This window comes from Centropristis striata, chromosome 9, assembly GCF_030273125.1.
Source record: "Centropristis striata isolate RG_2023a ecotype Rhode Island chromosome 9, C.striata_1.0, whole genome shotgun sequence".
Lineage (NCBI taxonomy): Eukaryota > Metazoa > Chordata > Actinopteri > Perciformes > Serranidae > Centropristis > Centropristis striata.
The window spans coordinates 17,028,436-17,049,282 of NC_081525.1; the positions used below are offsets into that span (position 1 = coordinate 17,028,436).

A 20,847-nucleotide genomic window follows, 5' to 3' on the forward strand; every position below is an offset into this window, starting at 1 on the left:
CTGTATTTCACAAGTAACCTCGTTGTGGTTGTTCCACAGTGGAGAATCAAAGAAGTAAAAATGATCCTAACTCAGGTTTCAGCCTAGTATAGCTGGTCATATGTGCTTTACATTTCTGGGAAAGATTTTTATTAGAGGTAGTTACTCTTTTTCTTACAAATAAGTGACATTTTAGTGTCTTTGTTGGAATAAGTTAAGGTTAAGGTATTAGGATATAGGCATAAGGATAAAACATTAACAGAGGTCATAACCCTGATAAGAGTTGACCTATTAGCACTCTTAGTTTGAAAAACTACCCATTCCTAGTTTCCATGGGAACAGACACTTTTTTTTCTAAACAAGACCCTTTCTGAAGTTTATGTTATGCTTTCATTGCAATTTTTCTTTTTACATTTCTTATACTGTCAATTTCTCACTGTTTTTTTAGGTTCACCCTCTGCTGCTTCAATGATGTAAACACACTGTACACCACCTGCTCAGCACCAAGCAGCAGAACAGCAGAACAGAACTGGTGAACATACAGATGCATCTCAATACATTAGAATATTATGGAAAAGTAAATTATCAGTAGTTAGTCAAGTCAAATAGCCCCAACCAAGTATTGAGTGCATATAGATGGACATACTTTTCAGAGGCCAACATTTCCATATTAAACATCTTTTTTAGAATTGGTCTTTTGTAATATTCACATATTTTGAGACACTGAATTTTAGGTCTTCATTAAATGTATTATAATTAGAAGATATTAAATCAAGTGAGACATTAAATGTTTCATTCTGTGTGTAATAGATTTATATAATGTGTTATTTCCACTTTTTCAATTGAATTACTGACATAAACTTTTCTATGATATTCTAATTCATTGAGATGTACCTGTAGTGGAGCATTTAGCAGCAAAAGAGAAAGATATTTTCCCTAGGAGTTGGTAGAGACAAAAAACAGAATCAATATTAGTAGCTAATTCAATTTGTTATTAAAGTCTGTATGCTAACAAGTTAATGATATGTTGATATGTTCACAAGTTTCAATGCCCCTTTGTGGGAAAAAGCTATTTAATTATCGTTATTTTAGGTTTAAATGGAATAAAATGAAAAACAAGATGTTTTGCTGAAATCCTTTATTTAAATTTGCTGACAAATAGAGGCGATGTACATTACGAACCTCAAACTTAAGTGTTTGATCACCAATTTATTCTCACAGAAGGCTTTGATATCATCTGGGCAGAGCCCTCTTTAAAATAGGAACGTAAACGTCCGTATGGTTTTCTGGGCTGTTGGTGTTCTGGAGAATCACATTTCAGAGAATGAGAGATCCTGGCTGCCAAATCAAAGCCTAGTGCAATGAATTAAATGCAAATGTATGCAAATTTGACTTTTCAAACCAACTTTTATAAGAAACCAGTAACAACCAAAATGATTGTGAAAATAAGACACATGGCTTAAAATAAGATGTCTGTTCCAACATTAATACTGAACGTCAGAGACGGCGTGCCATGTACCAAACTTTGAGAAGGAATGCAGCATTTACCAGCCTTTCTATAACAGCAAAATGTCTGCACCGGCATTAGAATACCATGCTGTCGACATTTTTAAATTTAGGGGCTTCTGTTAAAACAAATCCAAATAAAAAGTTAGCATTGCTGCCCCCATGAATAAAAAGCTGCAGAGAACTAAATTGCGGGGTTTGTAACCACCAAACCCATTACACTTCAGGTAACAATGCTTTCTGTTGGGATTCTCTGATTATAAAATTAGATTTAGGGTACAGAATACATCATATCCATGACGTGCTTCTGCTAAGTGCAGTCATGTGCAGTTTTAATTGCCGTTGTCGGAAGAGCTGGGCCACGGCTCGGAGCTGCGTCGGCTCAGGGTGGGGCGCCACATGCTCCACGGGTTGTAGGTCCGACTCATCTCGGTGGAAGCTGGCGGCGAGGGGGCGGGACTGGTGACCAGATCAGTCAGAGTCGTCGAGTTGGTTGTTGGAGGAAAAGGGTGTAAGGCTGAATCTGCGCTTGTTGACCAAATGGAGCTGCCGAAGGGTGTGGTGGCAGACCAGGGGTTGCGGCCATTTCCCAGGAGTGACTAAAAGAAAAATTAAAAATAGAAGAGCTTCACAATAGTATCGTGAGCAGGGAGACTATCTGTGAGCTACTTTAAGCCAAAATTACACAAGAATATCAGTATTATTTTCCAGTTTCTGTTAACCAACTTCAGTCCAAATCATAACTACCACATATTTATTACTAGGCCTGTCACTGCAAAATTTTTTAGGACAATATATTTACCCAGAAACGATCACGATAAACTATAGTATCCTTGTCGTTTTAATTTTATAATGATATTAGAGCATAATAAGTACATCCTTTTCCAAAGCAACAAATTTTTAAATCTCAATAATAAACAAGAATTCTCCCAAGCATAGAGTATACATGGAATGAATCAACTTCTGTGTTATTTGTATTTTTCTCGGCCTGGTTCACATTCATGATTAGCAACAATGTTGATTTTGATGCATTTTTATTGTTGTGCAGTCTCGGATTTGAATATTAATTTTATTTTCCACATTCACGAACAAACATCCTGTCCTGATCATAACTAGGAAATATTAATTCATTATGAGAACCCTTTAAATGTCAGTTTGTTAACATAATGCCCCTGTAGTTATGAGAAACAAACATTCTCCCAAGTATTGAGTAAATATAAAATAATTCAACTTCTGTTATTTGTTTTTGCATGCATTTTTTTGTGTGCAGTGTCTGATTTAAAAAAATACTCCCTCTTGTTACCATAAATGTCACCTTCATAAAATGGTTTAAAAACCCCCACATAATAAATATTATTTTCCACATTCACTCACAACCATCCTGTCCTGATAATAACTAGGAAATATTCCCCTTTAAATGTCAGTTTGTTTACATGATGCCACTGTTACAAAAAAAAGCAGAACTGTGAATTATTAACTGTATAAGTCCTAGGGGGAATTTTTACTTTTTTTCTCACAATCTTAGATATGTCTATGAATAACAACAACACTGACTTTGATGTGTTGCATCAAACACAGCAGTGCTCCATAATACAGGGCTTTAGACTGAAAGCGTGATATAAGAGAATGCATAATTTTATGCTGTAATGGCTTTGGGATCAAAAATTGTAGGTTTAGTAGGGCTGGGCGATATGGCAAAAAAAAGATCACAATATATTTTTTCATATTGTTCCGATCTCGATTATTATCATGATTTTTTATGTTTTTAAACTGCCAGTTTTAAAGCATCTGTACTGAAAACTAAAGAAACTAGAAATTAGTTCATTATTTTATTAACATACGAAGTTAAGAACAAATCAAATTAAATAAGATGAATATAGAACATAGCTGTAAATGTTTTGTTAACTTGTTTATTGAACTAAGTTCCATTCAGTAATCACATGTTTCTCTGTAAGTTTTAATATGTCCCAGGCTCTTGAATGCACCATAGCCATTCCAATGCTATTGAATGCACCATACCTGTGTGTGAATTGCCGTGCTGTGAATGTTAGTTTTCTCTCGATACAGTGGCGGATAGATTGTAATTGCCTTTTGCTCATTCCCAACATTAACCTGTACCTCCCTGGTTTATTGCTCCAAGTCATGGCTGACATCGACTTCACTGTCCTCAGCTCCACGTTTAGCTCCACTTTCGGTCTTCCTGTTTACTTCTCTGATTGGCTGTTGTCACGCACCCTTCCGACCCATTTGATTGAGTAAATATGCTCACAGCTGATTACTGTAATCGACCTGAAATTTCTCGCAATCCCTAATTGCAATCATAAATTGCCCAGGCCCAATTCTGGCTACACAGTTTATTATCAAGTTATTATAGGAGCTGAGGTTCAACTTCCAAAGTTCAAAGGAAAACTTATACACTGGCCAAAATCCAACAATGTCCCTAGGATTGCATAAGGGTTAAAATAACCAAATAAGGGTTCTTACTGCAGTTGGGGCAGTGGGAGAGCTGGAGCTGCTGGGCCAGGAGTGCAGAGAGTCACTGCTCGGTATGTCCCAGATGGAGGAGGCATTGGGGAACTCAGGCCAGCTTTGCTGAGGCTCCGATGACTTTGGGAGATTCATTCCGCTGAAAACTAACAACACAGACACACAGTTTTGTTTGAATGCATCCCATGAAGTGTTAAACCAGTTACTTTACATTCTTCTGGTTTTACATTAACAGCCACACAAGTTACCTCCTGTCAGGTTGAATGAATTGTTGGGTCCAAAAGCAGAGAACGAGTTGGCAGAATGGAAGTTTGGACTGCTGGCTGTGTCAATGGGGCTCCATAACCCAGAGCTACAGGAGGAAATACAATGAGGATTAAGATGGGATTGCATCTTGATGTCATGTCATGAATGTCATGTCATGTTCTCACATTACCTGTCAGAGCTGTCACTTTCCACTGATGTCATGTGTGATAGAGCCTTGTCACTTTTACCCGGACCAGAGCCACCTAACAACAACAGAAAACATTAGTGTTCTGTTGTAAACAAACCACTTCACAAACAATGTACGCATTTCAATCGTTTCGAGTGGGAGTTCGTGTCAACATGCTTACCTGGACTTTTATCATAACCAGCAGCTACAGCAGCAAAGGTCGGGTTCCCGTTTTTGCCTGGGAGTGGAGTGGCTGCAGACAGTTTATTTCCTGGGGCCTTCTTTTGGTTTAACTCGCTGCAAAAACGACAGAAATTCACCAAGATTGTGTATTAGTAGTAAGGACTTTTAATGACAGAAATCAGCAATAAGAATGACTTCTTTAGAAACTTGGCAGCTTAAAAGGTGTTAAAAAGGATAGTTCAGATTGTTTAAAGTGAGGTTGTGTGAGGTACATAGGATTTTTGGCAGCAATTCCAACAACAATAGATCGGCAGAAATTCATATTTGCAAGCATGCTTACCAGTGGTTGAAAGTAACTAAGTACATTTACTCAAGTACTGTGCTTAAGTACAATTTTGATGAAGTTGTACTTTACTTGAGTATTTCCATTTTATGTAACTTTATACTTCTACTTCACTACATTTTGAGGTGAATATTGTACTTTTTTTTAAAAACTTTTAGACTAAGTTTTGAATGCCAGATTTTTACTTGCAGTGGAGTAATTTCACAATGTGGTATTGGTACTTTTCCTAAGCAAGGGATCTTGATGCATCCACCACTGATGCATACACACTCTCCAATGTATTCTTTATGTTATAACGTAAATGGAGAATGAGCCGAAGTACAGACACAATATGACACCACTGAAGCTCAGCAATGTGCTGCTGAGGACAGTGGCAGCAGCAAAACATATTTCAACCTCCTATAAAAATAGCCCGCCGAAAAAAACATATCAGTTTAAGTGTACACTATATATATATTTATTGAATATTCAACAGCTCTGTTAAAGTTATGTAGGAGGAACTGAAACCCTTATCTATGCTTTCTGTAAAGCCACCAGAGACAGAGTCATTTTTACTGGTCTACCACTCCCTTGATCATTTAGTTTGTTTGTGTTATTGTGTGCTGTATTACTTTTTGCTGCAGTACATTGCTTAGCTTCAGTGTGTGTACTCCTGCCTGCTTCTCCACACTGGTGTTTCCCTGTACAACCCCACTTAAAAAAAAATCTAAATCATCCCTTTCAGCCAGGGGAAAGTCAGTCAAAAGAGGTCTGTTGACAAATTATGCTTATGCAATCTAATAAGCAAAATATCTGAATGGCTTGATGAAAATTTTAATTTAGCAATCATGCGCACAGAGAAAGCGAAGGTGTACAGGTCAACAGTGACATAACTGATCTCGAGCCAGACATCATTCACTTTATTGGTGAAAAAGGATCAAAATGTTCAAAAATAATATCTATTCCATTTGCACACTTATGTCAAACAGAAAACTTCTGCTGCTAATACTGACTGTCTTGCACTATAACAACTTCTAACTTATACATAACTTTGCTGCTACTTCTTACATTTACACTGTACATATACTTGTTCACTCATTATCTTTTAAATGTCTTCATCTACTGCACACTTTATTTATTGTCTACTTTAGTGTTAGGATAAGTTTGTCTCTATTGTGCTTGTGTACTTTACTTTAGAGTTTATTTTAGTGTTAGAAATGTCTTGTCTTCACTGTGGGATAGTTAGAAACGTAATTTGATTCTATTGTATTTTGGGTACATGTGAAGAATTGACAATAAAGCTGACTTTGATCCATTAGTTGGCAGGTTGATGACATAATTGATCATTTTTAAAAAGGACCTTGGGGTTATGACAGTAGCTGGCAATGACCGTGACAGTTTTTTGGGAAGTGCACATTTGCATTTGCAGAATTTGCAAGGATATGAGCAAATGTTGGTCATTTTATTAGCTACAAGTTTGACAAAGTAGATACCTGTTACTGTTGAGCACGCTGCTGTAGGTGCCTCGGGACAGTAAGCTGGGGGAGGTGGGTGGGGGGGAGCAGGTCCCTGCTGTGACGGCTCTCTTCAGGAAAGGGTCGGCGTTTATGGTCTGGAGGGAGATCTGCTGAAGACTATCTGCTTCTGCATGTGGAGAACAGGAGAACATGTGATCTTTTGATCAGTGAGTGTGTAAAACGGAACAGGACTGACCGTGGACTTGCAAGGTCGGTTTCAGATCTTGACTTACGGACGCTGTTTTTGGAAAGTGGTACGTCCCACTCTGGAGAAGCGAACTCCTTCTCCCCCTCAGAGCTGCTGCTGTGGCCCAGCTCCGTCACCGGGCCGCTGGACAACAGTTTGGCCAACAGAGAGGGGCGCCCTTCGTCCAGCTTCCCGTCAACTGCCAAAACAAACATGTTACAAACACATCTGGTGTTGAAGCGCTGAGAAAAGTGACGACATTTAAAATAAATAAACTCACATCTCTGTTTCTGCAGCGGTCTTGTCTTTGGGATGGTGGTGAGAGGGTGGAGAGCTTTGGATGTGAAGCTCTTACGTTGTTTGTTCTCAAGTGGTGTTACGTATGGCAGCTCCAGAGAACTGAAAACAACAAAAGATATGTCAGAAAAAGGAGGCAACAAACAAAAGGTGAGGTCATCGCCTGTGGTTAAATGAACAGACCTGGATTTTTCAGCTGGGTTCTCTTTCTTTATGATTCCTTGTTTCTTGGGTTTGGGTTTGATTAGGCAATTTGTAGTCTCTTCTTTCACTTTTCCTGTGATTACTGTTCTTCCTTTCTTTTTCACTGGTTCCTGGAAGAAATTAAGGGGAAACAGATAATAACAGCATTAGTATTATTAAGTCATTTCCACAGTAATAGATGCCAGGGCTGTTTTTAAGTCAAATCTCAAGTCAAGTCTCGAAAAGCAAATTTGGAAAACCTGCTTTTTGGTTTGCAAGTCACTGCCAGTATGAAAATTACAGTAAACCCCACCACATACATCTTTTTATATTTTTATAGGATATTTCTGCCTACAGGTACAATTAAATTAAATTCCATATGTGTTTTCCGCATGGCAGAAATGATCTAATTCTTCAGATTTATTTACATTCAAGACAACTTCCCAATGTTTTTGGAATCAGAGCTGTACATACTAGGTACTTTTTCAATGTGTATAGGTCACCATGCCATGTCCTCTCAGCTTTATGCCTTCAAGTCTGAAGTAAGTTGAGCCTCAAAGCAGACAAGTTTAAGTAGAGTGACAAAAAATGAGGACTTGGACCTGGACTTGTCTGCTATGAGCCATGACTTACTCGAGTCTCCAGCTCTGGTAGATGCAATGAACGGAGAGTGTGTAGACAGAAGAGGATGTGAGCTGGACTACAAAACTGTTACCTCTTTGATGTTTGTTTCCACATCTGGATTGGAGGTCTCTGTAGTAGTGGAGGAGCTGTCGTCATTGTCAGCCAGGTTATCTTTAAGCTCGTCTCCCTGAGTCTTTACTGTTGACTTTTTCTCTTTCTCTTCCTTCTTTCTCTGGGCTTTTGTTTTGCCCCGCAGCTTCCCTTTGGATTCCAACACTGCAAACAATAAAAACACAAACCTTAAACTAGGGATGGGCGTTTGGAAGAAACCTGCCAACTCGAGCATCTATAACGTTAACGATCAATTAATCGCTATGGTTTTATATATACTCCTATAAATATGCATACATGGGCAAAATTAAAGATATATATACAGTACTATGTAAAAGCCTGTTTTGACAATGGAGACTTTTATTTTGAAAGCACGAAAAGAGACTTCTTGTCGATCGTAAAACTAACTCAACTGAGATTAAACTGTAAAGATAACATCAAGGAGTTCAATGTTTTATGTTTTAGCCCCCAAAGAGGCATGAGGTCAGTTTTCACAGTAATCTTGCATATTTAAGTGTGTTTTGTGTTTAAATAGGTTTTGGATAAAATTAAACCTAGTAATTCATGCTAGCAAGGTTTGATACAGTAAGCTAGTTTTGCTCAAAGTAATACTCTTATATTTCTGTGTGTTTTATAATTGTTAATGCAACTTTCAGTTTGCAAACTGTAGCTTCATCCAACTTAATTCTCAGCTCATTGACTTATTCACGTACGGCCGCAGAACTGAACGCTCGGCCAGTCAGAGATAAAATTAAAATTAAAAAATACACAGATCGATTAAAAATTCCATGTGATGGACCAAATTCTTAACGACCGTCAATCGATCATCGATTAATTATTTCCATCCCTACCTCAAACACCTGTAAATGACTAAAGAGGCCTTCTGCCCCTCTAATCTCTTGTGATAAATGTGGGTACCTTTATTTTGTATAGACTGAGCGCTCTGTTCCTGTAGAGTCTCACTGCTGAGTGGATCTGGACGGTCGAGGTCGTTGTCCATGGCTCCTATCAGGTTGGCATATTCTGCATCCTCAGGACAGAGGCCTCTGTGAGGCAGCGATGACCCGGCTAAACTTTGACTCTGGAGGTCCAGCTGTTTGGTGCTCCGAGCCTTCCGGTTGGTCAGCTGGCAGGCAGCTGGAGGGCCGTCTTGGCCTGAGGTTGTACTTCCTTTAGTCAGCTGCGAGGAAGTAGCTTGCATAGATGGGCGGCTGAAGCCGATCCTGGACCTCTTATCTTGGCTGTCTGAGTCGGATAAGCTGCGGCTGTTGCCCTGACGGCCTCCGACCCGAGCAGCTCCGTTGGACGCATATACTCCTCTGGAGTTCTGGGGGGAGTCGCTGTAATCGTTCAACCTGAGAGGTAAAAGAGATTTTCTGTTAAATGCTGCTATGTTATTGTTTTTCAATAAAATAAGATTAAAACATTGAACGTGTATGCTGTGAATTATAAAAAAAATCATTATCGGCCAAAATCGGAATCGGCAGGTCAAGCTTTTTAAAAATTGGTGATCGGTCAGAAAATTGCAATCGGTGCACCCCTACTATAAATACAATAATTGAACTGGAGACAAGCCTGATTATAATGTTAGTTCATATTTAAATTTGTTTTAGCTAAAAAATCTGGCCACATGGTACAAAAATAATCTGTAATCTGGCACTTTAAAGTCCTGTGTTGCACCACTGTTCTTGCTTTTGTAATCAAGTTAAGAATAAAAACTAAATGGGTAAAATTACTAATTCACTTGGCAGAGCAGCTAATCAGACAGCTCTCACACACTAGCTCCCTCGGCTTAAACATTCAATGAAATTATAAAGTAACTAGTGGTTACAGTGCCAGACACTGCTAAAACTGTGGGCAGTGGTTAGTCACACCCCCACAGCTGTCTTCTCTGTGTGTCAGAGCCCTTAAACACACCTAATCCATGTTAGAGCCATTTCAACAAACTGGGGCTGTGTTAATCAAGTACTTAATGTTAGACTGATCATTCTTTTCATTATATAAAATTATATCTGTTCAATACATTGATAATATCATGTGGTTTGATCAACATTTGTCCAAGATGTAAGTCAGCCTTTTCTGTGTTCCACTTACTTTGAATCACTGTGAATTTGCACAATGTCCCTGAGATTAAATGGTCTCCCAGTCTCCAAGGTGGAGTTGGATTCCACAGACACGCGTCTCTTGAAAGGCTCCCATATGCTCTGAGCCTCCAGGTAGGCTGTGGCAATCACCAACAGAAACATGGAACTGAAGAGACGTAAGCAAAACAAAACTTTTAGTTGTGCTGGGATACATAATAAAAACAGCACAGTGTTTATTGCTTGTGGTGCGGTCTTAATGCTACGCAGCAGTTCTAAGCTGTACTCACCTCATAATGACAGACACTATGATGTAGAGCTCCAGCTCCCAGCTCGGTCTGGGCAGGGTCTCTGCACATGCAGCTAACATGTGGTAGGGCAAGGAGGCATTAAGGACAAACACAAACTCAGAGCCTCCACATGTCACCAATTTCAGCTCCCGGATCACTCGAGATGAAGTGAAGTCGGGTGTAAACCTGCAAGGAAAGTGAGGAAATGTTAAAGTTTAAAAGGCTGTTTGTAACAATACAAGACCCTGGCTGATCTGACATCTGTGAATGCTGCCAGAGGTCAGAAGACAGCAGTGGTAGCTAATAGAGAGCGAACGAAATGTAGACCAACCCAAAAGAAGAATCACCATGAGCTCTATAGAGAATTGGCCTATGGGATTTTTGCATTGGATTTTGGATCATGGCAAAATAAGCTCTGTGGCAAACACACGCTTCTGATGCTTACGTGTTTACTTCAGCAGGATAATCTTCACAAATGAACACCACTTTTATGATGTTTGAGAAGTTAATGCAGTCGACGAAAGTAAATAGCTAACGTTATGCTATTGGAAGTACTCCACAATCACAAGTTAAACATCACAGCCGTTAGCTTCAGATGCTCTCCGACAAGCTAAGCAGCTGTTTTGACAAGCTAGCGAATCGATAGCCCAATACAGTCATGGAAAAAATTATTAGACCACCCTTTTTCTTCAATTTCTTGTTCATTTAAATGCCAACTAAAGGTACATTTGTTCGGACAAATATAATGATAACAAAAATAGCTCAAAAGAATTGAATTTAAGAGCTGATATCTAGCCATTTTCCATGGTTTTCTTGATAATAACCAAAATCATTATCAAGGAAACCATGGAAAATGGCTAGATATCAGCTCTTAAATTAAACTCTTATGAGCTATTTTTGTTGTTATTATTACATTTGTCCAAACAAACGTTCATTTTAATGTCTGGTACAACTGAAGGTACAATAAAGTGAAGAAAACCAGGATGGTCTAATCCATTTTTCCATAACTGTAAATTGTTTATTTTAAATAATTTATAATCTGTAAGAGTTTGCAAGAGCACTGAAAAACAGGACTAGAGGCTGTGAGGCCGTCTAGTGAAAAAGTTCCTATCTGTTTCCGACATGTGACTTTCAATATATCCAACAACCACTGTAGTCTCATTTAGCTACAAGTTAGCAACCACCTTTTAAAGACCACGTAAAAACTTGGGGTATTTACGAACGTATTCTATGTCTAACAACAAAACACAAATCTCTTAAGCTTGTATTAACCACAGACCTTATTTCAGGCATTAGAAAGGCAAAAACCATTAGAAAGGCAATTAGAAAGGCAAAAACCCATTAAAAATCCTCACTGAGTTTGAGAGGATAGACCGGAGGGCCCATAAAGCTAACTGACTTCCTGGTTGAAGAACTCATTCCTGTGGCAGGGATGAGCACAGGTGCAGTTAATAAAATTAACAATGGTCACATTCCATTCAGATTAGTCAGTTTCAGGACCTCGATACATGGCATGGTTTCCTGTCAGTGACTCTATAAATAGAACAAAACAGTCGAAAGCCATTGTTTCTGTTAGCTCCACCTGTGCTTTTCCTGCTACGATGAGGCAACATGTTGGCCATGAGAAAAGTCTATACAACGATGAGACAAAAAGGCTTTTGCTCAAAAACTTTAAAAAACTTTTGATGCAAATGTTAAGAGTTTGATTCTGTCATTCCCACTTTGTATGCTCTTTAAGATAACTATCATTGCACAGTTGCAATTTATCATTTACTGTAAGTTAAGCTCCTCCTTCTCTGCTGCTACTTGTAATATTTCTCTTGCAGTTATAATACAAGAATATAAATGAACCTTATTTCCTGAATAAGAGGTCATTTCCTCCCCCACTTTCAAACTGGCTCGTGGTTTCTACGTGTGAAAGTTTGAACAGACTGAACACTGTGCAAAGCAGAATAGGAGGGTCAGTTTGCAACCAGAAGTGAATATGTCTTATCCTGTTCCACATAGAGATGAATATAGAGCCAAATATGGTCTCACAGCTCACTGCAGCTCCTCAGGCATCATCAAAACTAAATGGATCATTCTTTTCCAAATACTGCTTATTTATAATGTGCATACAGATATGCTATGGAATTGTAAAGCACACCACAAGTACTTAGAATGTTAATCAAGGAAAAAAATGTTTGTACAGACACTTTTCCTACTGTGAAATGTCAAAATGTCTTCCCCGAAAAAGGCTTATCATGTGAGCTACTAAAACTTACTCTACCTACAGTAGTAGGTAGAGTAAGTTCAGACCCACACAGTTCTGAGAAGAGGCCTACGCTGGTTATAACAAGACAGCCAAGTTCAAATGTATTATTATTTTAATGAAAATTTAAGAAACTTTCTTAAATTTAATTGTTGAGTTTCATAGCTTAAAATTCACAGCAAAGCAGACTGAACACTTTAAGCTAGTGGTCTTTTTTTAATGACACCTTTGCTGCAAGAATGATGACATCTCTCACAGGAAACCAGCAGGCAACAGCTAAAGAATAACATTGATGTAAGAGAATGCACTGTAGGGGAAGGACACTTTTTCTACTTAATTTAGACAAACTGACTATTTCATCAGATGGTAAAGCCAGAGTTGCTGATTTTCCAGAAAAACTGATTGAAAAAAAACCTCCTAAGTTGACTATTTGAGGATTCCCAGTGAACATTTGAATGTCCATTTTGAGAGTGGACTTGAACTTTAAGAGAAAAAGAAAAATAAGACCTGAGGGGAGCGAGCAGAGAGACAGAGAGCCAATTCATCCTCTTACTAAGGGCTTACTCAGCCAGAGAGGCTGAGGACAAGTATTAATAGAGCTCCTGGGTGATGGGGAGAACACGCACGTGCACACATGCACACGCACGCACGCACGCACACACACACACACACACACACACACACACTGAAGTTCCCATATTCCTATGCCTTCCTCAAACTGCTTGTCTAAATCTGACACAGCAAAATATTCATGGACAAATACCCCTTTTCGACCAGAGCTATTTCCCGGCTGGTGCGAATGGTTCTTTGGTTTTCCACCGCCAAAACACTGGCTCTGCAGGGAAAAATGGTTCCACAGCGGCACCAAGTCTTGCTGGTGAACCGCGAACTGTTTACGTCAGGGGCTGGGGGCGGGGCTATCTGACCAACAAGAACAACTCGGTGCCGTTGAGAGAGACCAACTAAAACATTAATTTATTTGATTTGTTTAATTGCAATGTGATTGTTACGGGCAAGCTAGCGTGCTAACGTTAGCTGGCGATCACTAGCTTCAACATTAGCGTGGTAGCATGAGCAGGCTAGCATTAGCTTACAACAAAGTTCAACATAAAGATCTTACATTCAGTGTTAATAATAATTTGGCATCCAAAGTGAATAAAATGAGCAGCACAGATGTGTTTTAGAGACATTTAGTCTGCCGTTGTACAGACATTAACAGTGACACAATGAAGTGGCTCTAGAGCCTGTGGAAAAGCAAACGGGTTCAGAGCTGGTTCACAAGTTAAACCAACTGTGAACCAGCACGAGCACCGGCCGGGTACCGGCTCTGGTTAGTAGAAGAGTAAAAGAAGTGAGTTCACTTACAGTATGATGAGGTCTTTTGAAGCATTTGGCTTAAGTGCAAATTCTTGACAATTGAGAACTTTGAATCCATATCCTTCACAAGCCTGCCCGTTGATTTCTGCTGATCTGATGGTGATCGGGAGCAGGCCTGTGTTCTCCACTCTGAACGTTCTTTTGAGAGTGAAGTTTGGCTCCTTGACTTTTGTCTCTGAAAAAAATGGAGGGAGAATAATGGACACAGAAAAGTATTTCCGTCAATGAACTTGAGTAGTTTTTATAACCTGTCTTTCAGACAGGATACACAATTGCAAGATTTAAATATATATATATATATATCTATCGCTATTGAGAGTTGAAGACTCTGGGACCTATTTAAACAATCTGTAGCTTATGGTCTAAAGTGCATGGCAGGGCGTGTCCAACTGCACTTTTGCTAGTTAAACAGTGCATAATCTGGGTGCAAAGTACAAAAGTAGTGAATCTTCCCACTCCCAAATAAACAAATAAATTTATGTTGTCCCAATCCCAGAAAAATGATTCCTGTCACATTGCTTTCCTGTGTTAAGATGCAAAAAAAGTTCACCGAGGGGCACAAAAACAGGAAAAACACGTTGGCCAGGGGAATTTGGTAACTATAAGTGAGTGGTTTTCTGCATGCACCGTCTCCCAATCCTCTCTTCCATCAACAACTCTGACTGCACATGAGCAAATATACTGATAACTGATTTAACTGCTGCGCTTTCTCACGTGTAACTACATCAGTAAGAATAGATGGAACAGAGATCAATTACAATGAAATCAGCTGTTGTTCTCCCTGATGCTTGAAACAGGGAGAAAAGAAACTCCAGCAATTTCTACACATACGATCACACAGGTGCATCGAGCTGTTGCAGAGACTACCCTTCACCTGTGTGTTTGTGTTAGTTTATGAATAATTATTTGCTTCAGCTTATCATCCGTTAATGCCAACTTAATTATTAACCTCCTAAAGGGCACAGGTCATTGTTTTTCTGGAGTCGGGCCAAATATGGATATCGCACAGGAACAGACAGAGGGACTAGAATCACATTTGTGACCTGGCCAGCGGAGATCATCTGGAGTTTATCTGGATAGAGGGGAAACCTGAAATTGTGAGTGTGTTAGCCGTTTCTCACCACACACAACAGGTCTGGTGCAGATTATCTGTGTTGCTGGTTCAGTTTCCGTCACACACAACAAAAAATCTTTCTGGACTGAGACTCTGCAATATATGGCTTAAGATCATCTAGCAGCTGGGATATGATGAAGATGGTAATGTAGCTGATATGCACTAGCTTATGAAATACAGTCACAGAAACAATAATTAGACTACCCTTGTATTATTCAATTTATTGTTCATTTTAATGCCTGGTACAACTAAAGGTTGTACCAGAATTGTGGCTAGCCACAACAGGTAGCAATTAGGGTCTGATTAGTTTATACATCGTGTGGTTAACATCAGCTACAATTTGAGAAACCAAGTTGATATTTGACGTTGCGCCTTTTAGGCAGCAAGCTAGCCATCGATGACCTTCCAGGATGACATCAGTTTAAACCACTGAAATCAAGGTCCGTTCTAATCCATTTTCCCCACACTAATGTTCCGACTCAATTATTATCAACTTCTTGGTTAAATTTATAATTGCAATATTGTCTATGCAATGGTCCATATCCAACTGCTGACTCTATCAACATTGTATATGTTCCTAAAGTTTTTATTTTATTTCTGTTGTAATTGTTATTTCTACTTGTTTATATTGTGAAATTGTTAATACTTTATTATATTTTTTACTTGTTTATTTGCCAATACCCCTCTTATTTTTCTCGTTTATACTGCTGTTTACTATTTATTGTTTGTTTTTTTGCTATCCACTTTGCTGCTGTAACCCTTGAAATTTCCCCATTGTGGGACTAGGAAATCTTAACTTAAATTTGTGCTTGGTGTGAAACAGCTTTAATGGTCGCACTGATCTGGACCAGACAGAAACTCACTCTCCGTGCAGTCTTTGAGCAGGGCCTCTGTCATCTTGAACCTCAGCGAGCTGCCCTGTCCCGGAGGCTTCCCTGCAACTTTCAGGCTCTCCGTCGTACCTCGGCCGTGAAGTACGATCGTGTCGATCACAGTCAGATTATTCCTAAACAGATTCCCAAATCAAGCAAAAAATGTAAGAATAGAAAACGCCTTCAGTTATTCTCATTCTACAACACAGGTTTTCACAATGAAATCAAAGTCTGGACATTACCTGACTATGAGGAGGGAGGAGACACTGTGGTTGCTGGTGGGAGTGAACCTCACGCTGAACGACTTGACTTCTCCGGGCAGCAGGAGGAGGTTGTACACAAAGGGTCTGGTTGATCCCTCTACGAACCCTGTACTGCTCTTCATTAGGGAGGTCTGCCAAACAAACAGAGGGCCTGTTATAGACAAACAGCTTCCACATGCTGCCTCCGTCACGGACAAGACCGCTGTGTTAAGCAATGCAATTATAAGCCAAACAGCTGATTCTCTAAATTCCTGAACGGCACTAAAGTCCGTCATCACTCTCGTAGAACTCACTTGATTTCTGTGAACCTGGAACTCTAAGGTATTCGTGTCGATGTTGATGTTGGACAAATTTCCTAATGGCAGTCTGGAAAATAAAATTGGAAAAGAGTGTTGGAGTCAGATGAAAGGATAATGAATGAGAACGTCCTGTGCTTGTGGAGATTTCCCACCTGTCAGCCAGCTTTCCAGAAAACACTGAGGGGTTGGGTAACAGTGCCAAGGGGAGAACTTGGACGTAGACGAGGACGTCAGCAGGATTCTGCAGAATCACCTCCTCTTCCTGCAGAGATACAGAAATATGTTTAGGAACTTTAACAACACCTCAAGACATTCCTGTGTGTTACTGTGCACAGGTTGTTTCAACTCACAGAGGAGCTGTTTGTGTTGGTCAGAGGAAACATAATTCGTTGTGAAGAGTTGACCAGTGATGGCCAGGTCAAGTGCGCCGTGATTTTAGCCTGCACGTTTTTCTGCAGGTCTGTGTTGACTTCAAAGACGGCTTCAATCCTTCAGTTAGAAAAGAAAAGCATCTTGTGACATTCTGTAAATAGCCAATTAGGGTGGAGCAACTAATTTAAGAGTAACATTTGATCATCTTCACTCATAATATACTTACTTGTGGCCTGAGCGCTCTTTCAGCTCTTTCCATCTCCTGAGGAGTTTCTGGTGGAGATCGACATCAGCGTCCCAGATATCCTCTTGTAACGCCAGCCCATGAGGCTTCGACTCAGCTGCAAAATTAAAAGATTTATTGTTTTTACATTTTGACTTGTTCTGTGAGTATGGAAGCCCATTTCTGCTAGAAAAAAAAAAAACAAGATGAAAACTAAGCCTTGTGATGGAAAAAAAACAAATATCCTGTTAGTCGATATAATGAGAAACATTCTCCATTACTTATTTCTCAAAACAATTACTTGATATTTCAAAAATAATTTAGTATTTTAAAATAATAACCGTTCTCTAAATAATGACTTAGTATTTTAAAATAACGAGAAACTTTCTCCAAAGGTACTACATTATTATTTATCTATAAGTGATTAACTCATTATTTTGTGTTACGGAATGCTTATATTGAGTCATAATTTTGTACAAAGTAATTATTTTGCAATATTAAGTAATTATTGAGATCCTGAGTAACATAAAATGACGACATACGTCATTATTTTGTGCTACTGGGTGCTTACACTGAGGTATCGAGTAATTATTTTGTACTGATTCATTATTTTGAGATCCTAAGTCATTAATCTCGTTTTTGAGATACTGAATCATAATATTGAGATACTAAGTCATTATTTTAAAATCCTAAGCCAATATTTTGAAATCCTAAGCCTTCATTTTGAAATGCTAAGCCAATATTTTTGAAACCCTAAGTCATTATTTAGAAATCTTAAGCCAATATTTAGAAATCCTAAGCCATTATTTTGAAATCCTAAGCCAATATTTTGAAATCCTAAGTCATTATTTTGAAATCCTAAACCATTATTTTGAAATCCTAAGCCAATATTTAGAAATCCTTAAGCCTTATTTTGAAATCCTAAGCCAATATTTTGAAATTCCTAAACCATTATTTTGAAATCCAAAGCCATTATTTTGAAATCCTAAACCATTATTTTGAAATCCTAAGCCATTATTTTGAAATCCAAAGCCAATATTTTGAAATCCTAAACAATTATTTTGAAGTCCAGAGCCAATATTTTGATCTTTTCAGGATATTTACCCCCCATCACATTGGTGCAAATGGGCTTTCATATGCGAGATTCAAATGTTACATACACTCAAAAAAAAAAAAACCCAACAACTTACATTTAAGCACAAATGGCAGCCCCACATAACAGTGATCACCACACTGCAAGCTGGCGTCAAAATAAATATTTGCCACCTGAAAAAGATGGAGGAAAGAAAATAAGTTCATGTTCGTAAGGACACTTGTGGCCCACTAATGTTGCTCAGTGAGATGAAGGGACTACCTTAGATTTACGTCTTGGCTCCAGCTCGTCTTTGTTGTTGCGGAGCCGTTTATAATAAAAACGTATATCTTCAGTCAAGGAGCGGATCTGCTGTAGTCTTACTTTCTGAGTAAAAGAACTCTGTATACTAAAGCTTTGATGAACAACTTTCCCCTGGAGGAAGAACACACATATACAGACATGTCAGGAGCAGAACTCCTCAGGCAGTTCACAGGAATGTATGCTGTGCAGGTGACAGCACAGGTGTTAAATGTAGGGATACATCTGAAGTGTTACTTACTGGAAATGAAGGTGGTAAGACGATGTGCTTTGGAGAGCTGTTTAATGTTCCCACAGCTATGAGAGCTTTCACTGGGATTGTTAATATCTGAGGGAAGAGAAAAGAACCCATTAGACTTAATGCTGCTTGTGCATTTCTTTTAAAAAGAACACCATAAAAAGCTCACAGCTTGGATGGGTACCTACCTCATAATCTGTGGTTATGTGTATGGCTCCATCATATGTGCCCTCCAGTGCCTTGGCCACCAGTGTCACTCTGAATGCTGCATAATAGCCAGATGCTAATATGACCTTTGAAGAGACAAAAATAATGTGTTGGTTCTTTATTATATATAAAAACCCTTCTGCACCTCAGGTTGTAGGCTGTAAACATGAGGAAGTGGTTAGCTGTAAAGTACCTTTTTAGGATACAGAAATACATTTCTGTTGGTGCTTTCTCTCCTTGTTCTACTTTTTTCTCTCTCTTTGATACTTTCCTTTTATCTCGTGTTCTTATTTTTTTGTGCTTTAGAATTAATTTTTCTGATCCCAAATTTAAAGCATACACTAACCCTAGCTACAAGGAGTTTTAACAGGTTTTGAAACCGTTGTTCTATATAGTTACTGGCTGTTTCTATATAGTTACTTTTAATGCCTTTCCCTGGTGTTATTCTCTAGGAAAATCACACAAGGCAAAGTTTGGCAGTGAGTAGTTCGTCAGCTGGAGCAGACTCTGTTTTAAGCTACAGAAAAGATATCGGTATCATATCAAACTATTAGATCTAAGGAATCTATGTTGTGAGATCTCATGGGAAAGGGGTGAATTAACGCTCCAAAGTTAGGCTAAATTTTAGCATGGCCATTTTCAAAGGAATCCCCTGACCTCTGACCTCAAGATATCTGAATAAAATGGGTTCAACTGTCAGTGTCAGTTTGTGCAAGTACAAGGTGGAAACATTAACTTTGCAACTGATTATAACATAAATTCTTGCTTGCGAGTGTGCTTGAGTATAACAACCATGTTGTCTAGCAAAGAAACTTACCAAAAATAGAATATGAGAAACTTCACAGAGGTAGTATTTAATGACAGCTGTTATGGGAATCGTTGTGTTAAAATGCTCATATGCTTGTAGCTGCAGAAGCATAATTAAGTAGACGCATGAGAAAATAATTTTCATATCAACTGCTTGACAACTGCTGCCAGGTGTGAAGGAGGGGGAGCAAAGAATTTGAGGAGAAGTATGAGAATCTGCATCACAGAGAGGGGGACTGGGAGTGCTGCAGCTTGTGTTCTGACCCTGTTGATAAGCATGCACGAATTTGTAACAAAGAATGATATTCAAGCATAAGTTGCAAAGTCATTTTGCCTCAGTCTCATGTGCGTGTCCCCCGGGTGTACATTGAGGCTCGTTTGCAAGCAATAAAAAACCATCAGGAGTAAGAGACAACCGTTATGTGTCTCTGCGTTTAATTGCTCTTCGTCTCACCCTAACTCGACACAACAGGTTTTCTGTTTGCCACCACACAGACTATAATAGATTGGTGACAATGCAGGGGTCTTACAGCTTTGTGATGGGAGGCTGAGGTGTTCTGTAGCTCTCGCAGGCGACTCAGGGCCACTGTTGCGTTTCCTTTCTCCGTCTTCAGGAGCTCCATGGACAGGCTGTCTCCTGTGACCAGCCAGGACTTGATCTCCAGCTGGAGGACACAAGGCAGTTTAAAAAAAAGGACAGAAAGGGACAATGTGTGACTGCACTTATAAATTCCTAATCAAATACCTCTGTGGAAATGTTACCATAAAGGCTAATGTTGCAACATAAGTTTAACTGTTGTGCTGAAAAATATTTAAATCCACAAGTCAGCACATTTAAAAGACAATGTAAAAACGTCTGCCTTACACAACGGGACCCAACTGTGTCTTGGGCAATAAACAGGAAAGACAATCATACCGCAAATAAGTTCTTCCTGTTATTTTTTTAACTTTCCTTCCAGGATAAACTATCTAGAAAACTTTCTACAAACACTGTCTAAAAGAAGCAAATGTAACCTGCATTGCAAAAATAAGTCCAGTATATAAGTCTATGACAAAATGAATCTACTTGTCACTTGATTTATTACCTTAGCTTACATCTTCCTAATGACTTTATGGTCTCAATCGCATGATGTTCAAATTGTGAATTCCGGTCCCATTTATAGTAAAATAGAAGATAAAGCAGGATATGCTTTAGGGCGGGGCTACTTTGTGATTGACAAGCTGCCAACAT

The 20,847-nt window shown here is 39.0% G+C and overlaps 1 protein-coding gene across 1 annotated transcript in view; it reads right to left on the reverse strand.

The window, feature by feature from the left end:
• Window positions 1-1,102: 1,102 nt before the first annotated feature.
• Window positions 1,103-20,847, reverse strand: part of tmem131 (transmembrane protein 131) — a 39,974-nt gene continuing 20,229 nt past the window's right edge. The window contains exons 17-41 of the mRNA XM_059340899.1: window positions 20,147-20,281; window positions 18,791-18,895; window positions 18,606-18,692; window positions 18,326-18,478; window positions 18,162-18,237; window positions 16,975-17,089; window positions 16,727-16,865; window positions 16,529-16,638; window positions 16,371-16,443; window positions 16,057-16,208; window positions 15,806-15,948; window positions 13,817-14,003; window positions 10,201-10,386; window positions 9,924-10,079; window positions 8,748-9,184; window positions 7,810-7,994; window positions 7,095-7,225; window positions 6,895-7,013; window positions 6,661-6,813; window positions 6,404-6,554; window positions 4,587-4,702; window positions 4,409-4,481; window positions 4,221-4,324; window positions 3,970-4,118; window positions 1,103-2,084 (exon numbers count right to left, since the gene is read on the reverse strand). Coding sequence (XP_059196882.1) covers window positions 1,818-2,084; window positions 3,970-4,118; window positions 4,221-4,324; window positions 4,409-4,481; window positions 4,587-4,702; window positions 6,404-6,554; window positions 6,661-6,813; window positions 6,895-7,013; window positions 7,095-7,225; window positions 7,810-7,994; window positions 8,748-9,184; window positions 9,924-10,079; window positions 10,201-10,386; window positions 13,817-14,003; window positions 15,806-15,948; window positions 16,057-16,208; window positions 16,371-16,443; window positions 16,529-16,638; window positions 16,727-16,865; window positions 16,975-17,089; window positions 18,162-18,237; window positions 18,326-18,478; window positions 18,606-18,692; window positions 18,791-18,895; window positions 20,147-20,281 — 3,702 coding nt within the window. The 3' untranslated portion in view covers window positions 1,103-1,817. The remainder of the gene's footprint in view (window positions 2,085-3,969; window positions 4,119-4,220; window positions 4,325-4,408; window positions 4,482-4,586; window positions 4,703-6,403; window positions 6,555-6,660; window positions 6,814-6,894; window positions 7,014-7,094; window positions 7,226-7,809; window positions 7,995-8,747; window positions 9,185-9,923; window positions 10,080-10,200; window positions 10,387-13,816; window positions 14,004-15,805; window positions 15,949-16,056; window positions 16,209-16,370; window positions 16,444-16,528; window positions 16,639-16,726; window positions 16,866-16,974; window positions 17,090-18,161; window positions 18,238-18,325; window positions 18,479-18,605; window positions 18,693-18,790; window positions 18,896-20,146; window positions 20,282-20,847) is intronic.